The sequence below is a fragment of the Heliangelus exortis genome, chromosome 11 (genome assembly GCF_036169615.1).
Source record: "Heliangelus exortis chromosome 11, bHelExo1.hap1, whole genome shotgun sequence".
NCBI lineage: Eukaryota > Metazoa > Chordata > Aves > Apodiformes > Trochilidae > Heliangelus > Heliangelus exortis.
Window position 1 is genome coordinate 2,666,036 of NC_092432.1, and position 26,229 is coordinate 2,692,264.

At 48.8% G+C, this 26,229-nt stretch overlaps 2 protein-coding genes across 4 annotated transcripts in view; both read left to right on the forward strand.

The window, feature by feature from the left end:
* The window catches only part of IGDCC4 (immunoglobulin superfamily DCC subclass member 4), an 88,885-nt gene extending 83,944 nt beyond the window's left edge, over positions 1 to 4,941 (forward strand). For all 3 annotated transcript variants that reach the window (XM_071754158.1, XM_071754160.1, XM_071754161.1), the window contains one exon: positions 439 to 4,941. In XM_071754158.1, the coding sequence (XP_071610259.1) occupies positions 439 to 969 (531 nt within the window). In that variant the 3' untranslated portion in view covers positions 970 to 4,941. The remainder of the gene's footprint in view (positions 1 to 438) is intronic.
* Positions 4,942 to 8,953: 4,012 nt separating this feature from the next.
* The window catches only part of IGDCC3 (immunoglobulin superfamily DCC subclass member 3), an 89,831-nt gene continuing 72,555 nt past the window's right edge, over positions 8,954 to 26,229 (forward strand). The window contains exons 1-2 of the mRNA XM_071754162.1: positions 8,954 to 9,545; positions 19,050 to 19,355. Coding sequence (XP_071610263.1) covers positions 9,479 to 9,545; positions 19,050 to 19,355 — 373 coding nt within the window. The 5' untranslated portion in view covers positions 8,954 to 9,478. The remainder of the gene's footprint in view (positions 9,546 to 19,049; positions 19,356 to 26,229) is intronic.

Sequence of the window (26,229 nt, forward strand, 5' to 3'; positions counted from 1 at the left end):
CCACTTTTCTAGAGTTCTGCCCACTTGCCCTCTAGAAATCTGGCCTTTAATACACAGACAGGCTGGTGAGTTTTGAAAATTGTGGTCTTTGACAGAAGCTTGGAGGGATGGTTGCTCCAGCCTGCTAAAAACCTGTGGGCAAATCACTCCCTTAGTCCTTAGGATTTTGCTTTCCCAAATGTAAAATCAGAGTAATGCTCCTGAGGTGCATCCTGATTTGAGATGCTTCTTAAGGCTTGAGCTTGGAGAAACACATCAAGACAATGCTTACTAGAGGCACACATACATCCCATTGCACTCTGTGGGATTAAAAAGGAAATGCATTTCCGTGCTTGGTTGGGTCACAGCCTCAATTATCTAAATTCATTTACTTTACTTTTTTTTTTTTTTCTTTTTTCTTTTTTTTTTTTTTAAACTTTCCTCCCTGTTTGATAACAGAGTGAAGCAAAGAAAAGCCACCCGCCAGCCAGCCTCCACCAAGTGGAAGCAGAGGTCATTGTCCATTCTGATTTTTCAGCCTCTGACAGAGACTACGACTCCCAGCTGCACACCCTGGAGAGTGAAGAGACAGAAAGTGAGGACCAGGAGCCTGAAGAGCTCCCCTCTGGAGAGCTGACTCTTCCCAGCTCTCCCAGCACCCAGCAGGATGCTGGCCAAGTGTTGGTGGACTGCACGGGCAACTCTGAGGGTCGGGCCCAGGATGAGGTGTTACCTACCAACAGAAAGACTGAAAAAACAGAGGCTGTTTGCATCCATGGGCTCACCAATGGCTTCCACAGGCCCGGGGAAAGTCTGGATTCAGTGGAGAGTGGAGATTCAGACTCCACCCAGGAAGGCAGGGGGGATGTTCAGCCAGTCAAGTGCCAATCGCTCTCCCCACCCCCTGAGGAGTCCCCCCTCTGTAGTAACTCTGGTTTAACCAGTTCATCCTCAGCATCTGAGAACATGGCATGTGTCCACAATCATTAAAGAGTGAAACTAATCTGATTTTGATCATGGGAGAGCTGGAAGCATTAGTAAGGGCCTGGCCCCGTGAGGTTCTGCGTGTCCTCCACTCGCTGAGCCCAGCAGGAGCTAAGAAGGCACAGAGTCCCACCAGAACAGGGTTCCACCTCTCAGCTGTACATATCACCTTCAAGAAATCAGTAGGCAGACTGGTAAGGGCCCATCTTCTCCTTGCTGAAGCTGATGAGTAACTTGGTTTTTGTGGGAGGAGGATTTGAGCCATCTGCCAAAGTCTGACATCAAACCACAGCTCGAACAGAGCCTTCTGCCTTCGACTGGGGCTCTCACTCTGCTGCAGTCCTGGAGGCGACTGGCAAGACATCTTTTCATGCTGGGAAGAGGCAAGGTACACTGAGGGCTTCTTCTCAGCTGTCTCTTCACCAGGGAGTGCCTTGGCACTGCCCACTGCCTGGCAGCATTGGGATGGATTTTGTCAGAGGAGTCCCACAAGGAGGTGGAAGCCAAGACAAACAACTGCAGTGAGCTTTAACCACCAGCCTTTTCTGCCCTCCTGTGGTTAAAAGGATTATAAGGCTCTCTTTGTGCACTGCTGCAGCAACTATTACTAGCAGGCTGATGTAGTGGCCTTTTATTACACACTCTACGAGTGCCTCTAACAACTTGTACTATATAGAACCTTCTTCAGTGTCTGGGTCATTTCACCAACCTGGACTTTGTTTTATGTAGGTTCTTGTACCTAATATTTTAGGTACACATCTGTCCTTTTAATGTACAACATGTATTTTTATTTCCTTGGAACGTCTTTATTTAATTTTATAAAGTGGAGTAGTGTGTGGTATAGAGTAGCATTTTTACTACTTCTCTCTTTCTTTATTTTTTTCCTCCCTAACAACACAACTACCTCATGTCTGTTGGAGAAAAAAAAAAGCAGTGGGATCTACTCTTTTGTTGTAGTCCATTATAGGTTTTAACTTATTCTTATACTGCCTTTTTCTAAAGAATATGTTTGCACTGGTTGTTGACTCTTTTTTAATGCACAGTGCTGCAGATCTGATGTCTCTCTTGCTTTGTTTCTAAGTGTTGCTGTAGGACACCTTCCCTACAGCTGGAGAGTTGGGTTGTCTTACTCTGTAGGACTGTTTTGCAGGAGATGGCCAAAGGAGAATGCTTCAGCTGGTGGGATGTTGATCCATCTTTCCTGAAGAAGCTCATTACTAGTGAAGAGAAAAAAGAACCAACGACTGTAAAATTAACTTGTGATCTTGGGGACATCTGTTTCTTTTTTTAATTTTGTGCTCAAGTGAAAACATCTCAGATGACTCATCATCCTCTTTTCCTACCAAAATGCCCCCAAAGGTATATGGGGAGCTGATCTGAGATCCTGTAAAAGTCTTTAGACTTTGGGTTATTTTGTGGTGAAATCTGGACTGAGGTACTACTGCTTGCAGCAAGAACCTCACTCTACCACCATCTTATTCCTACTTCTACCGTGAAGTGTTTGGAGCTGAGCTGGACCAGACTGTGTCCTTGTAATCCTCCATCAAACTCTGTTAGCTCCAGCTCTCAGTAGAGGAACACCTCCAAGCTTCTGTGTACCCTGTTGGGAAAGATATCGAAGCTTCCACCTCTCCCCATCCCACAGCATCTCCTCCAAGCGTGACACAAACGTGAGGCAAAAATATATAAAGAGCCCAATTTCCACTCGTGGCACTTGCTCTGTTGCTCCAGCTCCAGCTTTGTATCTTGAGGAGTCTCAGAAATGCTGTTCCATGCTCTGAAGCTCTGTGACTCTGAAAGGGAGTGGAAATCTGTGCTGGTGAGTGGGAGCTGGAAAGGCAAGAAATCATAACTGGGCAGAGGAAGTGTGCAATTGACCTCCAGAACTCACTGCTACAAGACTTTGAAACTAATGACTTAGCAGGGTTACAGATAAGGCAGTGAAGTGTTATTGCAGGCAATAAGGGCACTTGGCCATTCTGTGGGAGCAGATGTGATTGCAGAGGCATAAACCCTCCAGCTGGGGAGTATTGGGCACAGCTGCTGAGGCTGGAGGGAGATTCCTGCAGCTGAACCTCACTTTGCAGGTAGTTTCATGGAAGTCTTTGCCCTTCTCCAGCAGAAGGACAGACCCTGGATGTGTCACGTTGCTGCTGCTGATGTGCAGAAAGGGAGGACACATCTCCACAAAGCTCCTTCCAGAGAAGCCCCTGGAGCTTCCACCTCCAAACCCAAGCCTGCAAGAACAGCAGGGTGCTGAAGGGCTGCTTCTGGTGAGAGTCTCAGCTGCTGGAGGGCAGCACCAGATGAGTTTGGCCAGCAGTGGGTATGACTGAGGCACTGGAGTTGTCCCCAGCTCCCTGTCATGACACTACCTGGGGCAGGTCAGCTACCAGCCCTCAGTTTTCCATCCAGGAGCCCTTAGGGGTGGAGGCTTCATCCAGGGGCTGATTAAGGAGTGTGCCACTGTTCCTAGGACACTCCTTTGTACATTCACCCTCTACTTAAGCAGTCATTAGCCATGGGGTGGGCATTCCTGATCTGCCTAACAGCTCTCCCTGCATGCCACTGAAGCCAACACAAGCAGGCACAGTGTGGCACCATTTTCTTGGATCACCTCGGCTGGTCACGACACCACCAAGTTACATGCTCCAAGAGCTCTAGGGAAATGCAGCAGCGTGCAAACAATTCTGATTATGCATTACAAAAATACTTTGCCTCCTCTGAGGCTTCTTCTGATCTCGTTGCACGCCACTGAATTGTACCAGAGTGTGAAACTGGCAGTGTTGGATGTCCAAGTACTGCCCTGGCCATCACTGGTGTGCCAGAGCTCAGCTGCAGAAACCAAGGCAGTTCCCTCACAGCCAGGGGATGATGCCCAGCAGCAGGGAAGCTGTTCCCTGGACAAACACATGTCCTTGGAGTGCTGCCTGTCCTTGGCCAACTCAGCTGTGCCCCAGGTTGCTCCCGTTTTGAACACACGTGGGATCTTTGTAGTCTCAGCTAGAAATGAATGGAAGAAGACAGATGCTACACGGTTTGTGTGTGAAGCTGAAACAACCAGTGCATATATTTTTTTATTGTGAAATAAGTAGCTTTCTTGCAGGTTTCTCACAGGCACACAAACTGTTGATACCTTTAATTACCCATCATACTTAATACTTATATTCCTTTGCATCAGGCTCCTTTCTCCCTTTTCTTCCTTTCAGTAACACTAAAGATTATTGCTGTTCAACTTTTTGCTGGTGTATATTGTTTTACCTTGTTGAAATGTCAGCTTTGTCTCACTGGCATAATTTTTTAGTATTAATGTTACCATTTGCCTACACAACTGTATATTCCCCATGCTGCTGCCAGAGTCGCAATTCTCATCCTTTTAGTTTTTTCTTTCCATTCCCTGTTAGGTGACTCGTGTGACTTGGATAAAAATCTCTTTCAACTTTTTGTTGATTTGATTTCCTACTTAACAGACAGCAAAGTTCTGGTTTAAATAGTTCAAATGGGAACTTATGGTCTAGGTTTTGAGAATTTTTTACATAGCTAGCTAACAGTCCTGAGATCAGCTCATAAAATATGCTGTGTAAGAAAGCAACCATTTTAATAGAGCAGTGTATATGTTTATGTTTTCATTAGAAATAGATGTTTTGAAGGGATCATTGTGTCTTTTCTAATCAACACTTTTGTTAGAAAAGAGGTGCTTAGTCCAGCAGAAATCTACCATCTAGTTCTGTTACTGTATTCCCTTGCTTATATTTTAAATTTCATTTAATTTTCTACACAGTGCATAAGGATGTGTAACCAGAACTTGATCTTGTTTGAAGATTGTGTCAGTGTTTGGTTTCATGCTGTACTTAATTATAACTTTCTTTCTTCAGAGACTGTTCTTACTCCACAAATACTCTTTAGTGTTAAAAGTGTAAGAAGACATTGTCCTTATATTCCTTAACTAATGGGTTATTAATAAAATATTTTTAAAAAGGAGTGGATTTTGTCTCAGAGTTCAGGCTGTTACAGCTCTTACTCTGAAAATCTTGTCATGAAAGGCTGATCCTGCAGCTGTGCTTGGAGTGGCTGGAAGTTTGCTGCATGGGTTTGCTAGAGATGGACCTGGAAAGGTGTCCCCATGCATTGCTGTCACTCATGGTGCAAGTGTCCCTGTGAGTGTTTCCTCACAGCTCAAATCAGGCTTGTCTGGAGTAACTCACTTCTGGATGGATCTGGGCAGCAGCCTGCAGCTGGCAGGTGGAGAAACTTCCAGGGAAAGGTTGTACCTCACTGGTGGAAAACAGCTGGGAGCAGGACACAGGATTTGTGCTTGTGTCAGCTTAGTGCCTGAGCTCATAACCATGGAGGCTGGCAGTGTGGGGTGATGGTGGGCACCTGGTGCCTTAGATGCCACTTTGTGCATAACTTGGGTTCATTGGGTGTTTCTTGAGGCTTGCTCGTTTCTCAGTTTCAAATGGATTCCTGTAAGAAAATGGAGAAAGTTAAAAAAAAAAAAAAAAAAAAAAAGTCCAGCTTCATGCTCTATCTTTCTGGGGACTTGTTTAATGTGAAAAATAAGCAGAAGCATCTCACAAGTGAATGGTGAGGCTTCTCTTGGGTAGTGTGCTGGGCTGAGCACTCAGTGGCTTGTGTCCAGCTGGATTGGCAAGAGGAGATGTGGCAGTGCCCAAGGACACACTATTTATCAACCTCCTGTGCATCTCCCTTTCTTCCTAGGATGCATTCCCTACGTGAGCAGATAGTTTCCATTATGACTTTATGCTGCCAGGACTACGGGGCCATAAAATCTCACTTTATCTGCATTACAGAGGTAATAAATCTGTACTCAGTGTAGTGTTCTCTGGTAGTGGTTAAAGGGAACTGCATCAGACTGTGTAACTGGTGAGTCTCCTAGCACCTGGTAACCCAACAAATGAGGAAGGGAGGACCTTGTGGGGTCAGGGGGGACAAGTGACTGCAAATCCCACTTGCAGCCCTCAGCTTGTGCCATGAGGTGCTGCTGGGAGGCAGCTGAGAGGGGGACCCAGGGGAGTGGGTGGAAGTGGGGCAGGGCAAGGGTGAGCAGGGCAGAGGGGTGGGCACTGGTTACAGGGAGCTGGGGTCATGGAGAAGTGATGGTAACACAGTATTTGTTTGCATTTCTTTCTCCTCCCAGCCTTTATCTCCTCAGGATGCTATGTTGGGGTGCAGCTGACAAGATTACTGCAGCAGGCCTGGGGCTCCTCTGGTCTGAGGGAACTTGGTAAGTGAAAAGCTCTTGGTGCAGCACATTGCCCAGCTCAGCCCTCCAGGAAACAAGACAGCACGGAGGCAATGGGGGATGATCCATGGATATTCCCCACACACCACTGGTGGACACTGCATCTCAGGCAGGCTCCTCTGGCCTCCTTCCCCCCATCAAAGCAGAGAAGTGGTTACCCCAGCACAGCCAGAGCTCTGGGGTTTGCATGCAGGTACAGTCCTGTGGATTTCATTGTTCATGCTGGTTCCTCACACACACTCTGTTCCATTGATGGCAAAACTGCCAGATTGGTGGCACCATCCTTTTCACTTAATGGGGAACACACAGCTCCTCTTCAGCCAGACAGCTGTGTATACATCCCCTTAGTGTGGTGACAAGCACTGGCTCCTGCCACCACACCACCTGTGTCTGACCACAGTCAGAAGAGGAGGGAAAAGGGTTCCATCTGGGGAAAGCAGCTTCCAGGAGCATGTCCTGGGGCTGTCCCACCAGTGCTGGGACAGCTCAGTGCCTTGAGGTGGGTGCCACAATTTTGGCTCCCATCCCTATTGTTCACTGACCACGAAACAGATGCTGAAACCCCATGTGTATGTACATAAGTGAAAAGCTCCCAGGCTCTTAGCAGACAGGGAAACCACAATTACACACCAAATAATAAATGGAGTGAATTCAGACAAGTTAATCTCCCACTTCATCTGCTGAAACGACTCCTGGTGTCTTGGGGACCTCAGTTTGCAGTTAATTGGTGTAAATCAGCATTGTTGGAGCTGTTGGAAATTGGCTGTGCAAGGGGTGAAGGGTGAGTGACAGTCTCTGAGGCCAACACTCATGGAGGATAACCTGTGGGGAAGGGGACAGACAGACAGACAGACCCTGTGCCCCTCTGCGGGAGGGGAGAGCAGGGAGATGGACCCCACAATGGCTCTACAGGGAAGGACAAAGCAATTTTTTAAGCCTTCATGGTCACAGTGGAGCACTGAAAAATACGAGTGCTCCAGATTCCTTCTCTCAGGTGGCTGTAAAAGCCCAAACTCTGCCATTTTCTTTAAATATATCACAGCTTTTCAAGTGGGCCCAGTTGTTTGGCAGGACTTGCTTATTTTTGGGTGTGATGTCAGCAGTGTCATTTGCAAGATACAGAAGTGAATGTGGTGATGCCATGAACACATAGCTACGTCCCTCAGCTCCTGGGTCCTGCCAGTGCCAGCAAAAGTACCCAAAACCTTTGGTTCTGGGAGAAAAAAACCAAAACAAATGCCCTGTAAAACATCCAACACTTCATTTCCCTTAGAATTATTAATTCCTGTGAGCCATCCTTGGGGCCGGCAGCATCTGGGAGCTGCCACAAGTCCCCGATGGCTGCTGGGGTTACAGAAACACCGTCGGGGCCCCACGGCAGGAGCCAGGGAGACGGCTGGAGAACAGGAGCAGGGCTGGTGCCAAAAGGTCAGAGACAGCACAGAAATTCAGATGTTACCGAGAGGCTGGTGGAGCCAGAACACATTCTTCCCCGGCTGAAAGGAACCTCGTACAGCTCAACCTTCTGCTAAATGAGGGAAGCTTTAATGTGGAGCAGATGGAGTGACGTCTCCTCTCCTCGTTAGCTGACCCCAACATGCTTGGGGTACACCATCGAGGGGAGCCACGCATTGCTCAGCTCTGTAAAGGGTTTTTCACCAGGTTTGTGGGCATGCTTACAGGGTTTAGTAAGTGAAGCCCTGGTTTTATTATGAAAAAAAAAAAAAAGAAAAAAGAAATTACGATTAACTTTTGTTTTGTTTGTTTGTTTCCCCCCAAAGAAACAGCACAAAAGATTCCAAGCTGTTGTTGAACAGATGAGTTTCATGGTTGCAGAGAATGATAGGAGAATGTGGACAATCCGGCAGGATCAGATGCAAGGGCCTCTTCAAAGCTGAGCTGGTTGGTCCAAGCTCTTTGTGACTGACCTGGGGACGTCATCATACGATGGCATTCAAAGTAGAGAGCACGGGGACAAGCCAAGCTCCTCTTTGTTCCTGTCCTCTGAGACTTCCCACAGGTGAGATCCCCTGGTAGCCATTGCTCTGCAATCCCACCACTTTCCAGCACAGAGTCACCAGTCACCTCCAGGCATTGCCAACCACTTCGGTGGATGGTTTTGTTTTTTCAAAACAAAGCCCAAAAGTGAAATGCTTGGTGGAACCAGTGGGAAGTTGCACTGCCTCATCTGTGGTTTTTCCTTGTTTTAATGCCAGATTTTTGGGTCACATCCCCAGAGGGCAGGAGGAATGGGACCCTACTTACACCTGCTGTGGCAGATTTGGACATTGTGTCCACGACCAGGTCAGTTTGAGCAGTGCCAGGTAGGAGGAAGGCCCCTCAAGCAGGGAGCCATTACCACAGTCTCAGGAAGGCTTCGCGCTGGGCGCCATGCTCAGGGCAGATGGGGCAGTGCAGGCTGCACACCTTGAGGGCTTTCCCGCTCTAGGAGCCCTCAGTGCCCTGAGGAGCTTGGATGGGATGGAGGGACACCATGAAGGGGCATCAAGGAGGGGGCTCTGTGGCGGGGGGATACTTGTGAGGGGAAACCGTGTGAGGGGGCTGTGGAGAGAGCTGTGAGGTGTCCTCAGTGAGGGGAGCTCCATGAGGGGGCTCTGCTGAGGTGGGCTGAGTGAGAGGACTCTGGTGAGGGAGCCCTGTGAGGGGAGGCTCGTGAGGGGTGGCTCGTGAGGGGTCTGTGGTGAGGGGAGGCTCGTGAGGGGTTGGGGTGAGAGGACTGCGCTGAGGTGAGACCTATGAGTGGTCTGCGAGGGGAGACCTGTGAGGGGAACACCAAAGCAGCGGCCCTAGTGAAGGGTGAACTTGGGTGAGGGGAGACCCTTTGAGGGTCCAAACGCAATGGCCACTGAGGGGCCCCTCAGAGGGGCGGCCTCCCCTTCCCTCCCCTCTCCAGCGCGTTGCTGCGGGCCCTGGCGGATGCGCAAGATGGCGCAAGGCGCTGCCCGCCCGCCCCCGCCCGCCGGCCGCCCCGCTCCCTCAGCGCCGCCCTCCCGCCCGCCCGGCGCGGCGGCGTGTTGGCGCGGAGGGGAGCAGCTCTGAAATCCGCTTTTTGACCTTTTTTCTTTTTCTTTTTTTTTTTTTTTATTTTTTTTAAAATTTTTTATCCACTTCTCTTCCTCCCCCTTCAGCTGGGGAGTGGTTCTCGCTTCCCTCCTTCTCCCTCCCTTCAGCGCGGGCCGCTCCCTCCCCGTGGGGCGCAGGGACGCGAGCCCGCCCGCCCGGGATGCCATGGCTCCGCCGGGCTCCGCGCTGCCCTCCTGCCTGCTGGGGCTGCTGCTGCTCGTCTGCCGTGGAGGTAAGAGACCGGCCGGGATTGGGGAGCGGGCGGGGGGACGGACCTGCCGCCGTTCCGGGCACCGCGGCTGCTTCCCGCCGCCCTCGCCCCTCGGTCGGTCCCGTCCGCGGTCCCTCATCACCCCGGTGGGGTCCGGGGTCGTGCTCGTCCCCGCTTCCCTCCTCAGCCTCAGCAGAGGCTCCCGGTTCCCCGCGCTCCGTCCCAACCCCGCTCAGCCCGGTCCCGGGGCATCGGGCCCCCGTTGAAGCCGAACGGGGACGAACAGCCCCGAGAGGCTGGAGGGACACGCGTGTCCCCGCCTGGGTAGCGCCGAGGTCCGCGGCCACGGCCGTTCGTGTCGCCCGCTGCGATAGCATCCCCGGGGCTGGAGAGAGCGGGGACTTAATCCCTCCGAGAAGGCACGTTTGGGTTCTTGGCTTTGGATGGAGAGTTCTACATGAACCCAACCGACCCCTGAATCTGGAGACAGATACCCCCCCGTCCCAGGCTGTGTTTTCAGTTGGAAACCTCGCTGGAGCATGGGGGGCTCTGGGGAGGGGACCGTGGTGGTTGTGGGGCTCTCACCCCCGTGGCACCAGCGTTGGGGAAGGACCGAGTGGCCGTGGTGGTGGTGGTGGTGGTGGCCCGGCTTGGGCATCCGTGCTCAGAGAGCAGCCCCCAAATAATCACCGGTGCTGTGAGCGGGAGACGGTGTCCGCACGGACGAGTCGTGTTTGTCAGCGAAGGGCGGTAGCAACAGAAAGATGTAGGGCTGCAAGTTGCGGGGATGATGGGGAGAGAGTGTTTAAACCTGAAAAGTGTTGTGCTCCCCTGTAATGCCCAGCTCGCTTCACACAGCTGCAACCGGTATCACCACCCGCCGGACCAGGGCCAAACTACAAAAACATCAAAGGGATTTTTCTCTGGACTTACTGTGCACATGCCCTGCTGAGAAATTGCAATATTTTCCTTCTACTGGTGATGCAGCTTAAGCATGGGTCTGATTTGGGAAAGATGCTGTTCCGCACCAGAGTATCCCTGTGCCTCCTGTCCTCTCTGCACTTCGCAGATAAAGAAAAATAGGAGTTGTTTAAAAAACACGTGCAAACAGCCCAACACAGTCAGAGAGAGAAAAGTGTTAGATTAATCAGAGGGTAGCTGTCGGCGTGTTTAGGAAACCAGGCTGTGGGCTATTCCCCTAATAAATCCCGCCACGTGGTTTGTAACTGGTGTAACTGGTCTAAAATACAAGTTACCCGCGAAGTGGATGTTAGGATTCCTGGTTGCACAGCAGTGCAGTGAGGATACCTGCAAAACTCTTTTCTTTCTAGAGGAAGGAAAGGGTAAGAAGAGAATTTCTTAAAGCAAAACTTAAGGGAGTTTGTGTCCAGTTCATCGCCTGCTGCTGTCCAAATTGCCCCACGTTTTTGTGCTGCCACTTGGCTGCTCAGTGGCTCCAGACTTTGGGGGGTGTTTTGCTCATCCCACAGAAGAGTGGCTGCACTTTAGAAGTTTTTTTTCATGTTCTGGCGATGGGGTTTTTTCCCCCCTCCGTGAGTTTATACTCTCTAGACTCCGTATAACAGCGAGGTCACACGTTTCTGTGCTGAATTCATCGACCCCTCCTGTGTCAGTGTCGGGAGAGCCTCTCTGCAGGGATGGGTGCTGCAGGGCACAGGATGCTCCCATGGTTTGCAAACTCCCCAAAATGCTGGCCAGGCATTGGGTGGTCAAGGTGCTGGAGGGGGGCTCAGCAGTGAGACAGTATTTTCTTTCTTTTTTTTTTTTTTTTTTTCCTTTTTTTTAATTTCCTGGCGCTCTTTGTTCTGGGCAGTGGACAGCTTTTGTCTGTTCTTGCTGAGCCCGGCATTCAAAGGCAGGCATAGGATCCGAGAGGCTCCCCAGCTCTGCTCAGCCTTGGAATTAAACGTCGTCATTTATATTTAAGTAGGCTTAACTTCTAAATTATTGAAGCTATAAGCTTTCACTAATTCCTACTCTGGGTGGCTGTGGTGTTGGGTTTTTAGAGATGACAAAAAAAAAAAAAAAAAAAAAAGGATTGCTTTCTCCTAAATTAGTGTAATACCCTGTCTTTTTTCTTAATATACGAAGAGGGTATCCGGTATCATTTTTCCTCAGTAACACACAGAGACGCTGTATGAAATTCAAGCCCATGTTTGGGCTTTGTCTCTCTGTCTCTCTCTCTCTGGGAGTTCAACAGGAGACTCTCAGGACATGGTTTTCCTGCGTGGTGGATGCAGTGGGCAGCCTGGGAAGTGGGGGTGCTTCTCTCACCACCCTGGAGTTGTGCCCCGTGTTTGGGACTGGTGCTGGGTGCCGAGCTGAGGTGAGGGTGGGAGCACGCAGCCACACGTGCTGGTGGCACATGAATGTCTGCTGGTGCCACCATGGTGCCAAAAGTAAGCTACTCCTTGGGAAGTGTTTAAAATCCAGCTGATAAAGAGTAGAGTAGGGCATGTTGGTTTCTTCCTGATCTATCCTGCCACCCCCTGCACAGGGAGTTAGAAATCCTTCTCTAGTCTGATTTCTTCTCTTTTTATTACCTGTTGGGCTCTGAAGCTTGCAGAGCAGAAGCTTCTCCACTCATGTAAGGAGCTGGAAGTGCTGAGGGTCCCAGGGAGAAGAGCTGGGCAGAGGGTCCCAGATCCATGGTTACAGCTGTGTTCCCTGCTCCTCTCTTTCCTTCTCTGTCCTGGTTTTGGCCCATGTGTGCAATCAGCCCGGCATGGGTCAGCATGCAGCAGTGGTGATGCCCAGAAGGGAGCTGCAAAACCACCCTCATTTTAGCTGTGCAAATGAGAAAGCCTTTCTCCCTCTTTCTGTCTGCATGAGATTTTCTTTCTCGGATTTCCTGATTTCTGGAGAGTCCCATGTCACACAGCACATGAAGTGCCAAGGAGTGACCCTTTGCTTTGGAAACTCTTGGGATGCTGCTTCCTCTGCATCTTCCCACCCCAATGCCTTGAAAAATCTTCCTCAGCCACTCTGGGATGGCTGGACCTGGCTCTCTCACCTCTCTGCAGCATTAGGATCTGATGTTGGCTCTGGCAGGAGCAGGACAGGGAGCAGCGTGCAGTGGAGCTCATGCAGAGGTGCTGCCATTCCCCCTCTAAGCAGCGAGCATTCATGCAGACCATGTGCTTCATTTTGCAGCCTGCAACAGATCAGGGACAGAAGATGTTTTTCTCTGTGCCCCTTTCCCCCCACCCCCACCCCCCACTTCATGCTTTGTGCTCCTGGGCTTCTGACCCCGGATATTGCCCTTTTATTTGATCCAACAAAACAACGCAGGAGCCCCCTCTCTGCAGATTAAGATTTCCCGTTTAAATCAGCTGAATGATGCTGGGCAGGAACAGGAATAGCCCATTCAAAATTATTTTGAAATCACAAACTTATTTGAACTTTACTGGAGTTTTTAGTTTTACAGAGTCTCGAAACTAATAAATTATGTAGCAGGGCTCATGAAAATCCACCCGCCTCCGCTTATCCAAAAGAATATGCGAGGTTTTTGTTTTGCAAGAAAATAAAAATAATTGTTTACACATGTTCGGGAGTCCTTGGCAAGCGTATAAAACCCACGGTTAAGGAGGAGAACACGTCAATAATTGCACTTAAAGAGAAGAGAGAGGCAAAGAGGGAGCGCACCGGGCGGGCGGAGCACACGGCAGCCTGAGCTGTCCTGGCTATTGTATCAAACATCCCTCTTGTATTGCACCCTCTGCTCCAGAGGAGCCCCCTCACTTAACAACCCAGACCCTCTCCTGCCTCGGTAATTTAAAACCAGAGTTTGAGTCAAGGATTTTGCTCCCTTTTGCTTGTTTGGTTGGTTTGTTGTGCCCGAGCAATCGAGTGGATGAAGCTGATGGGAAATCCGGGGGGTGCGGGTTGTGGTGGGTGATGCTGCTGAGTTGGGAAGATGCTTTTGCACGAGGATCTTTGCTGCTGAAACCTGAGAACGAGTAAAAAGGGAGAGAAGTCCCAGAGTTTTGTGGAAACAGCTCTGGTTTGGGACCAAGCAGAGATGGGTGCGATGCTTGGCTCCTTGGGAGGAGTGAGGTGATGCTTTCCTCCTGCCTGGATTTTGGGGTGAGAGGTGATAAGGCAGAGGGGGTGGCAGGGAGGAGAGAGTCCTGTGTTTCCTTTGAATCCTCTGGATGTGATTAAGAGTTTCCAAGGTTTTCATAAACTTCTCTTCCTCCAAAAGGAGTTTGCCTTCCCTTTCCTTGCAGACCATCCAGTCCTACTTGCCAATACTCAAGCTGAATTTCAAGGACTGTCAGAGTGATAGGGCTGTGCTGGCTGGTGGTTTGCTCACTATTGATGCCTGGGACTCTCTCAGCATCCTCCTGCCTTCATGCCTCTCTCAGCCACCATCCTTCTGAGCCACGGGCATCATTACCCACCACATGGCCAGGCCATTCCCTGCTGGGTCTGTCCAAAGGACCTGCCACAGGGACAGCCACCTCCCTTCTGCTTTCCTGCAGGGATGAGGGCTAAACCCAGGAATCTGCTCCGTTCCCCCATTCTGTGCTACAGCAGACCTTGGCTTTGGGCACAGTGTTTCTCATCTTGGCTGTTGCTGTCTCCTGGTGTGTGGTTGTTTCCTGTATCACTGATGCCCTCTGTGGTGGGACTGTGATGTGGTCATGGTGGTGAAACACAGGGGGAATGCAAATAACAACACGTCCTTCACTGGGGTGGCTGCTGAGTGCTGTGGATGCCTCACTGTGGCTGGAGCTGTCTTGGGCAATTAACTCAGAAAAGGTCTTTGCCCTTTCCAGCTACACCAACAGGTTTCAGTGTCCTTTCTTCAGAAACAGGGGAGCCCACGAGGGCTCTGAGCTTGTCTTGGGAAGGGTCTTTGTGCTGTGAATGCTTCCAGCTTCCATGCTGTGCTTAACAAGCAACCTCCTGGGATTTTCCCAGTCTGGTCTCCAACATCTGAAAATTATTTGGGGCCTCTTCTCTGGCTCTTTGGGCTGTGTTTGCCTTCCTCAGCTAAAATCTCTTCCCCCACAGAGGGCAGCAGTGCTGGGCATGTCTCTGGGCTCCACATCAGGTGGCCAAGAGGTCACATTATCCTCGATGGAGACCTCCTGCAGTCCACATAACGAGTGCATGTGGTTTATGTGCCTTGATGGAAAAATCACTTTCTATAGCCTCCCATCTGAAAGGAAAGGGAATAAAAAATTCTGAGCTAGTAAACTTTACTGCTAGTGAGATGTTGGGCCTGTTACAGCCTATTCTCCTCTTCTTTAAATGCAAATTTTTTCTAGATGCCCTAAAGAGCCAATTTGCACTTTACTGCAGTGTAGTGCTGTTCTCCTTGGGGTCTGGGTCAGCCTCAAGGAGATTTAAGGGGGCACCAGCTGGATTTTTAGGCTGCCAATTTCATCAGCCTGAAACCCTTTATAATCTGCTGGAGGACATCTCTCAGGCCCAGATATCTCTTCTTCCCATATCCTTTTGCAGAAAGGTTTGGGGGTTTTTTTGTTTTTTTTTTCAAAAACCCAGAGTACTCAAAAAACAGGAGCCAGTTTTTGGCCTGCACCCAGGCTCTTGGTCCTAATGTTAATGTGCATCCAACTATAAAAACCTTGGGCCTGGGCTTAGGGGACATCCAGGGACATCTTTTGACTTTATTGAAGCAGGAGTGGAGTGGTTATCCATTCTCACTGGTGGGTCACTGTTGATTTATCTGGAAACAAACACAGTGAATCAGGAGAGAGCAGGTTCTGGTAGTGAGAGGCAGTTTGGAGGTGGAAGTCATGCTGTTGGTGTGGTGAGAGAGGAGCTGGGGCTGCCAGTTTCCCTACCAGTGCTCCTAGGGAAAAGCAGGGGGAATCTTATTGCCAGGAGCTCAGGGCAGGCCTTTGCAGTTCTGTTCATCTCTCTGTGATTGATGTTCTCTGTCTCAAAACAGAGTATTAATCCTGGCTTCCTCTATTGGGACCTCCTGCTCCCAGGACAGGGATGTCCCTTGCTGGCTGTGTGTCTGGACAGGGTCCAGGAGGGTGAGCTGGGATGTGACTGAGGTCCTTTGTGATGGATGTCACCCCTAATTAGAGTGGGGAGATTAGCTGCTGTGTTTTTTAGAAGCACAGGAGGGAAAACCAAAACTGTGTTTCCCAAATGGACAATGCTGGGGTATGAGCAAGTTCTTTTGAAGCTTTGCACATGAATCACAGTGTCAAGTAAAAAATAATTAAACTTTTTTTTTTTTTTTTTTTAAATGTACTTCAAAGTGTCTTTTAAGCTTCCCATTAATTCCAAGTTCTTTCAGTGCTAAATAAATCTCCTGGTTCAAAAGCCCAAGTGCTAATTGGCTTCTCCGAGTATGCCTGTCTGCTTGATCAATAGGGGAAATAGTTTTTTGTTAAATATTTGCACATATAGCCACATATGGTATGGCTGAGAGAGGTGGTAAATGTTTCTCAAAAGGAGACTTGTAGAATGGGGACTCAAATGATTTTCTTGTGGCCTTTCTCTCAGAGCTGGTAGCTCTTCCTCCCTCTATCCCTTTGCAGAAAGCAAAGCAATTTTCCTTCACCTGCTGCCCAGCATGGATAGGGTTAGGGTTAGGGTTATCCCAGAACCCCAAATGGGGTGGGCTTGCTTCTCCTTATGCTTCCAGTTAGTTGACCACCTGACCCTGAAGACCCACAAAGGTAGCAGTGGGATTTCTTCAGTGTCAGAAAAGTATCCCATGAGAAAAGCTTCAACTGAGGTGGAATTTGGGTGCTTCTGGACACTGCAAAGTGTCTGCAACTTACAAACCAGTTGCACACTGTCCCTTGCACAGTGTCACTCTGGCAGTGTCCCACTCACAGTGTCACAGAGGCACGATCCCACCCTTGGCTATAAGCTGAGGAGACCCCAGGACCAGGCAGTGTCCATCCCCACCCCAGTGTGTGTCTGAGGACAACCATTCCTGGTGAGAAGTGCCATCACTTCTGCTGCTGGCACAGCCTGGAGTTAGGATGCAGCCTGAATGTTCCTGGAGGTAAACATGATTATCTCCAATCACAGGCCTTAATGATGGTTATTACAATGACATCTATTGTGGGAAGGGCATGTAATTATGTTGATTCTTCCTTTTGTTGTACGTATAATAATAATAATAATCTGTTTTATCTAAGAGAACAAGGGAGCTGGGGGAAGATGGGGTATTTATTTCATTAGGGATTTTTTTTTTTCGGTTTGCCTGTTAGGGGAAATCCTGAAATCTCATTCAGTCTTCTGGAGTCAGAAGTCTCCCTTGGTTCAGTGGGGAATCAGGGCATGAAGGTTCTCATCTGACCTGACTTCCAGGAGCTTCCATGCAGGGAATGGGGCCTCAGCGTGGTGGGTGCTGTTGAGACTCTGGCCCACTTTGCAGAAAAATGTGGAGCATTCATCTAATTCCTTAATTTCACAAAAAAAAAAAAAAAAAAAAAAAAAAAAGAGAGTAATTGATGGGTTTGTGCTGGCTGGAGTCTAACTTGCTGAGAGGACCCCAGGGCTATCTCATAAAAAAGAAGTCACAGTGAGCAATAGATCACTGAGATGGCTGGAGCTAGCCTGACTTTTTAAGACTTAATGGGTTAATAAAGTGTGTGGTTTAGGTGTCTGTCACTAAGTAGAGTTTGTCCATCCCCTGCACACACTCATACCTTGACAGCAATACCTTTGACCTGCCCTGTGCTACTCCTGCTGCCTTTGTCTGCTCTGTCCATCTGCCTCGGCTCAGGTTGCACTCAAGGTTTATCCCCTGTAATCCAATTTAAGTTGCCATAGAAAGCAATGGGGATTTACTGAAAGAGAGAGAGAGAAAGAAAAATCTCACTGGGTTTGCAGAGAAAAAAAACAGGCTTTTTTCCTTTCTTTCTTCTTTTTTTCTTTGGGGTAACTGCCTCTTCTCATCTCTTTAATTTTTGCCACTCTGCCCACCACTCTGTTTCTGAGCCTTGGGCTCTTGGTTGGGTCTGTATTAGGGACAGATGTTACAAAAACTGTGCTGTTGTGTGACTGATGTTTGCTGGGTGAAGCTGCTGTGTGCATCTCAAGTCTGTGAGCAGCTGTGGAGTTGGTTCCTCATCCCATGGAAGGTGACTCTCAGATTTGAGGAGCTGGAAACCTCCACCCATCGAGGGGCTGTTTAACAAGAGAACTTATTCAGGCTTGTCCTCTTGTTTGGTTGAAATTATAGTCTTCTTACTCATCTGGAGTTTCTTTTCATAGACCCATAGAGTGATTTAATTTATAAGGGACCTTAAAGATCATCCAGTTCCAGCCCCCCTGCTTGGGCAGGGACATCTTCCACTAGGTTGCTCCAAGCCCCATCCAACCTGGCCTTGAACACTTCCAGGGATGGGGCAGCCGTAACCTCCCTGGGGAACTTCTTCTAGTACCTCACCACACTCACACTAAATAATTTCTCCATTGCTGCTCTTTAATAAAAAAATAAATTTGCTTCCGTTCCTGACTTTATACACTTCAACTGACTCCTGTTTCTTGGTCACTTTTACTTTCATGTCAATATGTATTTTGGGCAAACCTTTAAGCAACAATATTTCTGTCCTGTAGCATCAAATCATGCCTGTATGGCAAATCACACCCTAAAAAGGTGTGTTGGACCAAGTCAAGTGTGACATGCCAAGGATGTAGTGTGTAAACATTCAAGAAGGAAACGAGTATGTATCTGTAGGATGGGAGGTAAGGGTTTGCTTGTTGTTGGTGCAGATTCCACAGTGACTTATCTCTGGTGGATGTCATTTAGTGTAATTGCTTTGCAAGAAACCTTTTATGTTGCTGAGCCAGAAGGTTGGGCCTTTGTATTTCAGTGCTTAACTTGCTCTTCATTAAGGGCTGAGTAGCACCATCCTCTGCCATGTTACAGCCTGAAAGCCACCAAAGAGTGTGGTGTTAACATGAGAGAGGCAACCAGCCTCTTGCTCAGCCTGTTGTGAGGATGCTGATGACAATGTGCTCTGGATCAGGAGCTGCTGAGCCCCTTCTTCCCCTCCTCTGGCTGTGCTGCCCATGGGTCTGGGCCATCACAGCCCCCTCTGTGCCTGCTGACATGGCAGGAGAGAAGTTTTATTGAATGGGTCTGAACTTCTGCTCCTGTGGTGGGAATGGCAGATGCCTCATGCTTAAGTGAGTTTTTGTTGCCTTGTGCTGTACCTTGTTGAAGGGAGGTGAAGAGGTGATGTGCAGGCGGGGTGATTTGGAGCTGGGGTTTGGTGAGCCATGGGAGGGCTGTGCCTGTCTGTCCTCTTCACAGGCGTCTCCAAACGCAGCCTCGAAGGTCTGTGCCTGTGTTTGTGCCTTCAGAAACTCCACCTTGAGATTTTGATAGCAAAGCCTTGGGAGACAAAGCATGCCCAAGGGTTTTGTGTTTCTCCAGCCACCCTGTAGCCCTGTCGTAGCCCAGTCCATCCAAACCATTTCCACCGTTCCGTTAGCTGCCGTAGCAGTTTTAGTGGACACACTGTTGACTCTGCCCTTCTCTCTTTATTTTAGATTTTGGCCATTCCTCCGAGCTGGCGTTTGTGGTGGAGCCTTCCGATGACATAGCTGTGCAGGAGCAGCCCTTGGTCCTCTACTGCCAGGTGGAGGGCATCCAACCCATCACCATCACCTGGCGGAAGAACGGCGTAATGATCGTGGACAGCGAGAACGCCTTCATGTTGGCCAACGGCTCCCTCTACGTCTCCCGCTTCCAGAGGCTCCGGGGGGATGGGTCCTCAGATGAAGGGGAATATGACTGCATGGCCCAGAACCACTATGGGCTGGTGGTCAGCAGGAAGGCCAAGATTCAGGCAGCGAGTAAGTATGGGCATCGTCCCACCAGCACCTCCTGGGGGGTCTGGACTTGCTGGGCAGCAGGAGGGCAGTTTGGTGGCTGCTGGGTGTTCACAGGGGGAGGGTTGAAAAGGGAAAAGAGAAGAAAGACCCTGGGTCTGGTGTGGGGATCTGGCTGGTGTGTAATGTGTGGAGCTGTCCAGATCTGAGGGAAGAGCTGATCTGCTTTCTCAGGGGGAGAAAAGGGAAAGCCACCTTCTACTAAATTCCCTTTCTCAGAGGGGTGAGTTATATTACAGTCACGTGGTGAAATAGCCCCATGGTTTGTGTATCTCCTGTGGTGGGTTTGGGAGCCCCTTTGCTGTGCAGCATGGCTGGGCTCTGCTTGGCATACAGCACTTTCCAAACCATATATAAAGACCTTCTGAAGGTCATGGTTTCTTTCATGTTGTTATTTAAGGCAGGCAGTGTGGAGGCAGCGAGGTCTTATTTACTACCCGACGTGGCAGTGCCTTTGGGGGCAAGGCTAACAACACCAGACAGATTGTCTGGTGGGGGAGCCCAGAGGAGGAGAGAGATGAAAATGTCAGCAAGGGAATGAAATTTAAAGGTGGGGGAGAAAGAATTACAGGGCGGGCTGTGACTCCAGCCCTGCACAGTGCCTGGCTTAGCTCATTGCTTTGCCACAGCTGGAGCAGTTGGTCCTGTTGGTCTCTGCTATTGGAACTTCTGTGGGCTTCCCTCTTGCCAGCTCTGGTTGCTGGGGTTTTCCTGGGGCAGGTGGCAGAGCTGAGGTGTTGTGTTGGTTTCTGTCTCTGTAGTGTTGGTGTCCAGCTTTGCTCACAGACTGTGAGACCTGGGGGTGAAACTGCTAATCCTTTTTTTATTTATCCAGAAGTTGCTGCTGGGTGTAATTTATGTACATACCAGGTGTCTGGTATGGCCTTAAGACCTGGCCTGGTGCTGGTTTGATAAGAAGTTCTATTGAAGGGTTTCCTACTGTGTTTGGGGGATGGCTACTGCTTTACTTTCTGGGCAAGCCACTTACTACCACTTGCATTACATTTGTAAATCGCTCTGTGTTGTTTTTTTTTTTTTTATTTTTTCTTTTTTTTTGTTGCAAAGCAGGAAAAGTCTCTAGCAAAGGCTGGGGCTGGGGAGGAGGGGGGGCATCTTGGAGTTCTGCTGCCCACTCCCTGCAGCGCCCGGGCCGGCTGGCAGCCCACCAAGGGAACACTCCAGCCCTTGTGTGTAACAATCCCTGAGTGCATGAAGTGGCCATCTGCAAACCTAGCTTTTCAGCTGTGTAAGAAGTGACGTTGTCCAGGAGCCAAGGGCTTTGGGTCCCTGCCAGGTTAGCAGCTGGATCTCAAACTCCTCTGTCTTGTGGTGCTAAACCTTGGAGTACTTTTGGTGAATGGCTTTGGTGTTTCTGAGCTTGGGAGTGCTTGTGCTGGTGCACAAGCACCAACATCAAACTTTTCAAGGCTGTGAACAGGAGGTGTGAGAGCTGGAGGAATTACCTTTGGGATGGTGGGGTCATCAATAAACACTGTTATCTCTGCTCCTCCATCAATATGTATGTGATGCACTGTGTGTCCCTGGACTGCTTTCTCTTTTGTTGCTGTAGTTTTGCATGAATCAAAATGAAAAAGGGATCGTGCTGAAAATGCTCTGGACTCTGTTATTGCTTCAGTCTTGGTTTCTTGCCAGCCCTGAGAACAGGTCTGGGTGAAAACACAAACCAAGGGGCATCTGGCCTTGATGCTGCAGGTGCCTGCAGGTAATGGGGATAAAAAAGGATGTTGTGAGTAGATGTAACATGCTGCTTAGGGGAAACTCCCTGCTGGGCTGGAACTGCAGGAGCATGCTCTTGCACTTAGGACTTGGTTTAAATGTAGATGAAATCTCCTAAGAATGAATCATAGTGGTACCCTCGAGCTCCCATGTCTCAGGGTGGTTACACACACAAGTAATAGTGATTTTCCTTGCCCCAAGTCCCCATAAGCAGGTCAAACAAAGGAGGAGGGTAATTATCCCCATTTTAGAGATGAGGGGACTATTGCAGTGAAGAAAAAGGGTGCTGGCTGCCTGGAAGGGAAAAAAAATTACTAAACCTAAGTGCTAAGCAGACCTTAGCGAAGCAGAGTAAATACTGCCAGTGGGTAAAACCTCATCCCAGTGCCAGTCTCTTCTTCCCTCTGAGCCTGACATCTGAACACAAAAGCAGAGGAGAAATAAAAACCTTTCACAAACAAAAATCTTGAAAGTTGATCAAGGCCATGCTACTGAGGAATAAAAGGGATCTGACAGACCAGAGCCCCTCGAGAGCTCTGCTGCACTTTTCGCTGTCTTCAAAGGCAGGCTGTTAGTCTCATATCACCCTTACAGACCCTGGCTTTGTGTTATTGCTTGGAATATAATCTTCTTGGCTTGGAGGAATGTACATATTTGCATTCAGGAAATTGGGGGCTGGATATAGTTGTTTTGGGTTTTTTTTTAATGTTTCAAATATACTTCAACTATCAAGTAAAATGTAACTGGAAGAATATGCTGGTATCAGTGGAGCCCTGATGGGCTTGAGGTGTGTGTGGTTTCCCCAGGGAGTGGGCTCTGCTTAAAACCTTCTTCCTGAAGAAATAGCTTGTTAAATTTATTTAACTTAAATTCAGGGGGATTTCTCTATGCCATCACTACCAACTGAAGATGCTCAGTGGAGAGAAGTGGCCCCTGGCTGGTTTGTGGATTGGCAGGTCAGGTTCTAAACACACTGAGAATGTTTATAATGTTTTTGGGGTGTAAGCTGCTTTTGAACAAGTACAAGGCTGCAAGAAGCCCATGCGTGATTGAGCTGAGCAGAAGCCCTGGGCATTTCCACCCTCTGCCTGACAAGCTGGTTGGAATTTTTTCAGTTGCTGTTTCTGCATCTGTTCAAATCCTGGTGTGTTGGTTTAAAAGGTTGTGGAATGCAACATGTTTTTGTAATCTGATCAGGTTATTGAATACAGATCTTTGCTTTCTCCTAATGACAGTCTCATAATTTCGCATGGCTCTGAGCTGTCTTAATTAAATTCAGTTTTGTAGGCAGAGTGATCTCTGGAGGCACTGCTTAGCTGTCTCTTTGTGGGTCCCTTTGAGGAGCTGCATTTCCCTTGTGTGTACCAGAAGCTTATACATTCTTAGGGTGAAGATTTCTTCTTTGGAAGGTGAACTCCCCAAAATGTGTTTGCCTTTCTTCTCATCACCACCCTTTGCTTAACTTGGGCTGACTTGGCTCCAATCCTGTTGTCCCATGGCATTTCCAGTCCTTTTTGCCCATGCTGTAATTTGACAGAGTTGGCTCCACATCATCATAAATCACAGCCCAGCCAGTGGAGTACAATCCATTGATTATATCACTCAATAACAAGCAGTTACCACTAATTGGAAATTGCCATCAAACTGGGTATCGGATCAGGCTCTGCACGTATCCAGCCTGAGAGTAGCAATTTTCCCTGTCTGATTTGGTGCTATAATATGGAAAAAAAAGCGCAAAACAGGAAAGAGGGAAAGTCAGTCAGTTGGGCATCTTGGAGCTGAAGCTTGATCGCTTTCAAGATCTCTTGAAGCTTGCTGATGTGGACCTGCCCAATATTTAAAGAACTGTGAGACCTGAAAATAGCTCTAGAGAGATCTGGGCTTATGAAAACGGCTTTTTCCTCGTGTTTTGTTGTGGGGGGTGACTGTTTTTTAGCCAAGCTTAGCACCAGGCATCCCTTCTCTATTCCCTTGCCCCCTTCCCTTCTGCATCCTGCCCTGGCAAGGCAGATGTTGCCTCTTTTCTCTGTATTGATCCCAGCAGACAGCAGCAGCAGCTTCTCTTGCCCAGCCTGAGGCCAAGCATCCTCTCCCTGCAAACATGATGGCTGCTGCGACCTTCAAGCCAAGGGTCTCAAGGTCATCTGCAAAGGATAAAAAGGAGGGGGCTGAGGTTTGTGCATATCCATGCTTGCAAAGTTGGTTTCCCTGCCAGGCTGTGGAGGAGGTTGGGAATGGCGGGGTTTTTAAATCTGGAAAGATCTTCCCATCATTTCAGCTCCTCTGCCCGGTATATATTCAGGGTTTAACCTGCAGCCCCCTTTCCAGGCTCAGGGGTGGTGGGAAGAGCTGCTGAGCCCAAATAATGGCAGCATTTACAAGAGTGTAGAGACAAGAAGGAAGTCTAAAAGGATTAGGGAGAGACAAAGGGGGCTGATTGTTTTATGGGTCACAATACAAGGCATTAGAGTGAGATCACAAAGGGATGTAATTACAAAAGAAGACCATACTGGGGGGATCAAACCAGGATTAGAGTGGGAAATGTTTTTACACAGTTTTGTTCCACTCATTATGAAGTTAGCATTTTAAATTAAGGTTTAAATAAGGTAGCACCAAAGTTGTCACCAATGTATTTCCTGGGCAGTGCCACTGTTTGGATGCAGATGGGGAGCGTTGCCTCAAAACATCAAGGCAGACCTTAAACACTTGGGTTTGCTGTTGGATTTCCTTGTGCACCTACAGTTTATTGTCAGCAGAGCCCTACCTAAAGCTTTCCTCCACCCACAAACAAGATTTTATGTGTTGTTTTATTGTTTTGTTTTTTTTTACTTTCTCCACTTGCATCTAATGCCCAAATGCCGAGCATAAGGGCTCAGTCCTGCTGCCAGTGGTGTTTCTGTATTGTCAGGGTTCTTGGTAAACCCAGAGCAAGGTTTGGGTTTAGAGCAATGGTCTCAGGCAAGAAATGCTCATCAGGAATTACAAAAAAAACCAAACCAAACCAAAAACCAAAACAACAAGCAGAAGAAAGAGAAATTATATACAGCAAAAAGACTGAGAGGTTTCCAGGGAATGGATATGATGGCTGAGTGGGTTATTTCCCTCCATCAGCTCTTCTGGCTGCCTCTAGGACATACTGGCTCACATGATGCTGCCTCTCACATCTGTACTGTTGCAATACTTGGCCCTGGGTGTGCTGCAAAACAAATGTCCAGATATAGGAGTCACCAGGGGGAGATAGGAGAGATTTGATGGGGAATTGTAGTAGATTTGCAGGATTAAAAGAGTTTGTCACTTAACCACCCACCACATTTTCAGTGTCTGTGTGTAACAGCCAGCAGGATTCATCCTGAGACTTGAGCACATTATAAGACCATATTTCTTCTGGCTGCTCATTTCTTAGCAGTGTGATAGTTATTTAAATACCATCTTGCACTTCTCCGCCAGGCTCCTAACGTGGATGCGCCAACCTTAGCTCCAGCAATGTTATCTCTCATACAGGGGGCTTGCACTGCAGGCAGTAATGTCACTTAGTCATTTATGGAAAGCTCAGGGGAAATATATCAGAAGAATTTCATTAATGGGAGCACTGTTGAGTTATTTGTCTCAATTAACTCTTAGAGCACAGCTGAGGAAGTTCTGACATCTCTGCAGCCCACGGTGGCAGCACGAAGCTGCTCCTGGGCTTCTGGCAGGGGGTGATGCTCTGTGGGCAGCTCTGGGGAGGCAGCACGGTGTCCAGCCTTACATGCTCCGACACTGCTTCTCCCTCTGGCTGCTGCTTTGCTCCAGCTTCTCCTTGAAGCTTGGGGTCACCTTTTTCTGTTACTTTCTTTGGAGGGCAGGTGTCTGCTTCCTTGGTCTTCTGCTGACAATCATCATCACCCCAGGATCTCTTTGGTGCTGTCACCTTGAGCAGCTCTGTATCTCAGGCTCTTCTCAGCTGATGGATTTGTAATGCCACAAGTTACATGGTTGTTTTTCCAGCAGGCTAGGGATAGTGTGGTGGTTATATGTGGCTTTCCTTCTCATTCTGCCCTACAAGGGTCCCACCTGGCCATAGTGTGGCCAGTCACATTGATGCATCAGCTATGCCTCAGTTTCCCCTCTCTGAACCCAGCTTGGGCCGTGCTATCATTGCTACCCCTGGGGACTTGGGGGGTCAAGTTGCTATTTTGGATTTAGTGGGGACCCAGGTGAGAGGGAGGGTGGTGTTCTGCTGCTGTTCATTGGCAAGGCTGTGAGTAGGAATTGATTTTTGGGGGTATTTGACCAGAGCAATCAATGCTCTTGGTCTAGTGGGGAACCAGCGAGTTAAAGAGTGTTTGCCTCCAAGCTCTGGTCATGGCTGTAACTCACAGCTACTGAAAACAGCAAAATATGTAAATAAATAAAAGGGCAGAGAAGCCATAGAGAAGGATACCTGACTTCTGTGTCGAACCCTGCCCGCTGTGGGATCAGGATTTGAGGACCCTCCTTTGAATGTTTGGAGCCTCTGGGTGCAATGATGATAGGAGCAAGGGCAGACATCACAAATCCCTCTTCTGGGGGAGTCTCTGATGGGGGCCAAAGCTGCTTTCCCAGGGATGGTAGGATGAGACCCAGGAGAGCCATCAGCCAGTTCCCCTCTCCAGGCACTTACTCCTCTGTTCCAGTTTTGGCTCTCCCCATCATCACAGCCCAGTTGCTGGGGTGGGAGTCTGCTCCCACTCCTCCTCGGCACAGCATATGGTTTTCAGAGAGGTTCTTGCTTTAAACCCAATTTTACAGTTGGGTTGACTGAGGCAAAAGGAGGTCAAATGATTCGCCTGAGGTTACTCAATAAGTGGCTCAGATTAAATCTCAACCCACGACGCTGCCCGTTCCCAGCGCTGGCGGTGCTGGCCAGACCAGATGGCCCTCTGAATGCAGCGTCAAGATCCTCGGCTTTTTCTCTACCTCATTGTTCTCCATTGTGGGCCTCTGAATGCAGGACCTTGAAAGTGAGAGTCATTTGGAGTCCCAAGTTATTCTGTTTAATGACATGGATTTCAGGAGAGGGTTGAAACGCCCTGCTTTGCTGCAGAGGTTTGGGTTTTGCGGAGATTTACCTTTTTGCTTT